A 6,787-nucleotide genomic window follows, 5' to 3' on the forward strand; every position below is an offset into this window, starting at 1 on the left:
ATATTTTACATCCGTAAACCATAGATAACGCGATAATCTATGTTTCACAACCGTAAACTATACTTAACACTGAAAACAATCATTTGCGATTGCAAAACATAGATTATCTGATAAATACAGTGTCACGATTTGTAAACTATAGCTTACAAACCGTTAACTATAGTTAACGATCTGATAAATATAGTTTCACGATTTGTGAAACTATGATTAACAACTCTTAACTATAGTTTACGATTGTAAACTATAGTTTACGGACGTGAATCTATGTTTATCAACAAAATCTATTGTTAACGCTTATTACAGACAGATGAATTTAGATTATCAATCGTAAACTATAGTTAACAACCGTTAAATATAGTTTTACAGATGAAAACTATACTTAACTAATTGTTAACTATAGTTTACGGTTTGTAAACTATAGTTTACAGTCGATAAACCTAGTTTATCAAATGTGAAACTAGGTTTATCTCATTTTTGTGAATTTGGCATGCCATTCTCTCTGTAGCCAATTCTAAACCTTTTCACAAATTAACCACTTTCGTTGACCAAAGAATTACATTAGATTGAATTAACAAAGAAATATAATATTTTTGAGTAAATACAGAATAATCATATTTGGTAGTTTTTAGGTAGTTTAGGGGCAAAGGGAGGGGAGGGAAAATTTAAAGAAATGAGAGGTTTTTCAGTTTTTGTAATCAAAATTACTTTATATTAAGGGGGAGGGGAAATCTTACCAATCCGGATTCCTACCATTTCGAATTTGGTTTTTATATAAAATAAATTACCCCCTATAGCATTGGTAAAAATATTATTTACATTCCATTATTTTACACGAATTACAATATTCTGAAATATTCCGAACTAAGCATATGTTTAAAATAAAGGCACGCCAGTCAGCTGCCTGAAAACGTCGGAATTATAAGTATAATTTTTGTCGAGAGAAATGTGTTGATATAAGCGGCCCTAATAGAGTTGTCAACTGCTGCGATGGACTTGCCACGTTTGCGCTAACGGGAAAATCATTCAAAAACAAATATGATTTGTAGCTAATGCTTTATGTAAGTGTTTAAGAATGGTAGCGATGTTATTCATGAACATGTTTGTATGATATTTTAAGCGTTTGTAAGCTGGGTGTGTCAATACATATGGAAGAAATCACTTTCTCCGACTTGATTCGCCGAACTTTTAGTTGAAAAGTTTTCACACAGTCCTAGAGTTATAATAACCTCCTTTCTTCGTGAATTCATTGTAAAATATCTTTGAGACAATCCTGCTTAGTATCAGATTTCTTAATGAATACTGAGAGATATAAAGGTAAAATAAAAAATGTTGAAAATCAGATGTGTACCACAGAATATTTGGCGTCATGACAATCTTTGACAACTTAGATGGCAATATATTTGTTAACTCTTTGGTGTGCAATGATTTGGCCAGAAATATACCTTATTCTGAAGTTTTATTTTACTCAGTCTGTTGAGCATCCTCATCAGTCTACTAAGTTAGCATAATCTGTGTCTCCAGAGTTTTATATGTCTCTGGTGTCTCTCAGGACCAGCACAATGTCTTGATTAAGCTATATAGCTTGATTTAGCTATATAGCTTTATCAAGCTATTCGGAATAGCTTGATTAAGCTATTTTATCACACTTTTTCCTCAAATGTTTTATTTTTTCAGCATGTGCAAAAAGTCGCACCTTGGTGCAGTGGGAATATTAAACTTTGAACTCTTCTGAATACAATGCATGTGAAAATCACTCACCAAATTGCATCTCCTAGAGAGACTTTGTACTCAAAGTTTTAAAAGTTTGGGGGCTATTGATGAGTGACCACACAGTTATTTCTTGAATGAAATTATAAAGGAGGTCAGTTATGGCAAACAGGATAATTGATTGGTAACAGTTCAACACAATGAGAAGCAATCCTACTTATCCACGCCTCACCGCACTCAATATAAAAGTGCAGTTACTCAAACATATGGAAATTCATCTTTTGCTTAAAAGTATTCAACAACAGTAATGTTAGAACTTTCTATGATTTAGTTTGTATTTTTGATAGCCAAAAGTACATATATGCATAGTCAAATACTTGCGACTTTTTGTTTATTTCTTACTAAAAAACGTTTTTGTTAAAAACTACATATAAATAGCTTTATTTAGCTATTTTAAATACCGTATAATCCCTATTAACCGCCCCGGGCGCTTAGAAAATTGCGGAAAGGGGGCGGTTATTTTGATATGCTTGCTAAATTTTGAACGTCATATTTTAGCTTCAAGAAATCTTTTGAAAAAAAAAAAACAAATAACAGAGAACCACTAAAAATTGTCTAACCTTCCTTTAAATTACAATAATCCTTCCAAATTATGCTATATGACTCATTTTCCCACTTCAAAATTAAGGAATAGACAAAAAAGAAGGAGAACAAATTTTGTACTTGTATGTTTAACTTTCACTTCCAGAAATACATGATTAGGTCGTTCTAAAAATCTTTTACTTTCAAGAATATTTTATGTATGAGTTACCTAATAACAAAGTTTCATTTTCTCTCTCTTCATTATGACGGACTTTTGATACGATTCTGGATGATTTTGATCACTGTAAAGGGGGCCCTTATTTCCTGACAATTGAAAAAGACCCAGGGGGGCGCTTATAGGGGTAGGGGCGGTTAATAGGGATTATACGGTAGCTTAATAAAGCTATATAGCTTTTTAAAGCTAATTAGCTTAATCAAGCGATTGTGCCGGACCTGTCTCTGGCCCTCGCCACATTCAGAATACGTCCCATATACTTGCAATAAAGCATATCGGAGCAGATCTGATCTGAAATAATTTCGAAGAATACAAAGGGGTTGTGCTGGAAAAAAAACTGTTTAAGATTTGAATATGCCTTTTATCCCTAAAAAAAATCCATGTGAAGACAAAAGTTCAACTAATTTTCCCAACGTTTTTTTTCTCACTTCAAATTTATATTTGGAACTCTCTGCACTGTTCATAGTAAAAGCTCTAAGTTTGAGTTATCGCCTGTGTTTATTCTCCTACATTGTCAATACACAGAACAAATTCTATCGTTAAGCCAGGTTCGTAGGACAATATCGTTTTAACAATAGAACATTCTATCGATCATTGGACATGCCCATAAACGCAAGTTCTGTAGACATACCTTTTTGCCCGGTATTATGCTATATGCATGCAGGTGTTCTCTAATTTTAAAGGGAACTCGTGCATTTAAAACACAGTCTCAGTCCAAGTAATCTGTGAAATTAATAGATTATTAAACATAATTTGCAATTCCAAAGAATCATGGCCTTGTGAAAAAAGTTAGTTTACATTATGTGAATGTGTGAAGCACAGCAAATATATAATATATATACTAAAAGTCTAAAAATTTATTGAAGACCAGTTGACAATACGCCCATTTCTAAACATTACACATATTTTAATATGTAGTTAGATTGTAGATTAACATGCTATGCTTAATATCTAAATGCTTTACTTCTTGAAATATTCAAACGACTACCTGGTACATGTAACCTTCAACATTGCTCTTATAAATCAGGGAACAAAAGATAGAAAATTTTAATTAACCAACAGATTTTCAGAAAGAGACATCTCTAATGATCTTTTATGTCTATACTTTACCTGGGGCCCCTTTACCTGTAAAGATGTATTACTTCTCTGTCTATAATAAAATTCCTTGTTCAATGTATTCAATTTTCTTTTCAGACAAGTTAAATGATCATGATGTCACAGTGTACCTGGTAGATCTTAGATTAAAAAAATGTTGAGTAGAGCATCCCATACAATAGCATTATGTTCCATCGCCAACTTTATAAACTCAGCGGACAGAGTGATTATGCCCATTGCTATTGTGCCCATGGCAGACGAGTACAAATGGGACTTGCATGGACAAGGATGGGTTCTTAGTTCTTTTGCTGTTGGCTACATGAGTAGCCAGGTGAGAATTTTATTTTAAAAAGCAGTTTTCCCCTTCTCATGCTTATTCTATAGAATATATGCAGAGAAAATTATTCTAACATTAATTTTCTATGTCAGTGGTTCTGATTTCATTGATTTTGTGACTGGTTTGTTTTATCATATTTATATAGCTAAAATGTAATGCAATATACATGTACTATCTTCTTCCCCCCCTGAATATGATCATATCTGAATAATGAATTCATTAGAGGAAAACATGATTTCAGAAATGCATTTCATGTAGTGGAATTATTTTATATTCATTGATATCATTTGTATGTACGTGTGATCCTTTTGAATTTCAGGTAATTGGTGGGAGTGGGGCCAAAAAGTATGGAGGGAAGATGATGCTCACCATCGCTGTGCTCCTCTGGTCTCTGTCAACATTTCTCGTCCCCTTCTTTGCTCATTCCATTTATGCATTAATACTTTCAAGAGTCTTGCTAGGTCTAGGCGAAGGATTAGGTAATTGTTCTTTAATTGATTTATTTAAAAAGTGTTTCTATCAGAATACTGTAAATCACTTTTTATTTGCGAGAACTTTATTTTCGCGTAATAACGCGAGACGGTATGCTCGCGAGAATTTGATTCTCACGTATAATAGAATTCCTTAAGATAATGTAGAGCAATGGCCATAATTCGTGAAAATTTTGTCTCACCATCAAAAAGTCAATGACTATCTCGCGAAGATATGGTGTCGCAAAAATTAAGTGATCTACAGTATACTTGTGCATGTCCAATCATTTAAAAGCAAAAGTGAAGTTTTCACAGAAAATGTTATGTTTATTATAAACAACATTTTTCCAGTTAAAAAAAATAAGAGGTTGATGCATTACCAAGTACTGTTAATTTTAATTTTGTTACTTTTAGGATTACCAACAATTTTCCATATTTTTTCTCATGCCATTCCATGTGAAGAGAGGTCTAGGGCCTTTGGCTATTTGGTTGCATTTGGCTCTATTGGACAAACTTTTGCATCTGTGGTAAGTTACATTTCTAGGTTAACAAGGATTGTCTTCATAAACATGTGGGAATACATGTCATAAGTTATATTTTAAATAATGAGAAAATGCTACATACATCATAATTTTATGAAATATCAATTTTGCAAGACAAGAAGCCTTGGATTAAATCATAAGGATGAATATCTAACACATGTCTAAATTTACATCAAATTATATTCTTAGATTTTTATTTTCCCTAGTCACACAGTCTATTGCATTTTTGCTAAATGAAGTTCTTTTAAATATGATAAAATGTTTTACATCAAGAACAAATTATTAAAATTCAATATAACTCTGTTTTCAGCTGTGCCCTCACCTGGACTGGGAGTGGATGTTCTATTTATTCGGCTTTATGGGTTTTGTGTGGGTTTTATTGTGGATTCTGATGTACAAAGAAATTAGAACGTCCACTGAGGAAGACTTTGTTGATCCTCCTAAGGTAAAAAAAAAAACAAAACTCATGTATCATCTACCTGTTATAAGGCAGAACTTCTTTATATGTTGCTGCACAAGTAGATTTTCATGACTTTGACAACTACGTGATTGTAAAACCTTTTATTATGTCAGAAAAACTAAAATGTAACTACAGTGTATGAAGAGCAAATTTCAGTTCTGCTTTATTTGTCAATGCTGGGAGTATTTCCAGAATACATTAATTTTTTTTTTCCAATGAAGGACACTCTAGACGTACTTGTTAAATATTAATATTCATTTTTTGTTGCTCTTGTTTTTGATTTCTCTTATTTATTTGTGTTTTCTTTTTTAATTTTACACAGGTCAATAATAACAATGTTTCATGGCGAGAATTTCTGTGTCATTGGCCGCTTTGGTCCATTTATATTGCTCACTTCAGCATGAACTGGTCCAATTATATCATCATGCAGTGGCTGCCAACATACATGACTCGAACGCTCGGGGCTGAAAAGAGCCATATCATGTTTACGGCAGTGCCTTACATCATGAATTCTTTAGTCGGGATGGGTAAGAATATTTTCTTACAATTTTTTACATTCATTTAACAGAATGGAAAGAAATTTCCCGTTATTTTTTTGTAGCTTTATACACATTGAATGATATAATGGTAACAGAATTATCATTTTAATACTCAAAATATTATCATTATACAATGTTGATTCAATGGAACACATATCGCTGCCAAAAACTAGAGAAAACTAAAGTCTGTAGTGGATTGAGCCAGTTGACAGATTTTTCTTAATTGGTCCTTTTTTCTTAAAATGGTATTTTTATATTCATGATTACTTTTTGTTTTTAAGGTGCTGGACACTTTGCTGATTCCCTGATAACCAAAGACAAATGGACGTTACTGTCGGTGAGGAGGCTAATGACCAGCATCGGGCTCCTGGGACCAGGATTATTTATTTTATTTTTCAGCGCTGTAAATAATTTATCACTTGCTGTTTTGTAAGTATAATTTCAGAATTTATTACGTTTAATCAACATTGTAATAATTTTGAAAGAATAATCCATATCTTTAAATATTGGAAAAAACTGTCCATATCGCTTCTTTAGATAATGTTTTTCTTAATCTTAAATGAGTTCAATTCTTCTGTGTAAAATAGCATAAATACTAAAGCTCATTTATTGTGGATATTCTTTTTGTTTCTAGCTTTGTTTCCCTTTCTCTCGGTTTAAGTGCTTGTAACTCATCAGGACATTTAAGCAATCATGCAGAAGTGGCTCCTAATCATGCTGGAATTACTTTTGCCATCTCTAACACATTGGTAAGCTACTTTCATAATCCTACATGTAAAATATATACATTACTTGCTGAATTGGAGATTTTAAAATTTAC

At 32.4% G+C, this 6,787-nt stretch overlaps 1 protein-coding gene across 1 annotated transcript; it reads left to right on the top strand.

The window, feature by feature from the left end:
• Positions 1 to 935: 935 nt before the first annotated feature.
• Positions 936 to 6,716, top strand: LOC134244556 (uncharacterized; the record flags this gene model as incomplete). The annotated part of the gene is made up of 8 exons (XM_062726815.1): positions 936 to 1,058; positions 3,719 to 3,950; positions 4,276 to 4,435; positions 4,841 to 4,953; positions 5,279 to 5,413; positions 5,751 to 5,955; positions 6,249 to 6,396; positions 6,602 to 6,716. Coding segments are annotated over exons 2-8 (1,053 nt in total), but the record flags the coding sequence as incomplete, so codon positions are not given.
• Positions 6,717 to 6,787: the final 71 nt, after the last annotated feature.

The sequence above is a fragment of the Saccostrea cucullata genome, unplaced genomic scaffold (assembly GCF_032062105.1).
Source record: "Saccostrea cucullata isolate Sc308-1 unplaced genomic scaffold, CSIRO_AGI_Scuc_v1 ctg21268, whole genome shotgun sequence".
Taxonomy (NCBI): domain Eukaryota; kingdom Metazoa; phylum Mollusca; class Bivalvia; order Ostreida; family Ostreidae; genus Saccostrea; species Saccostrea cuccullata.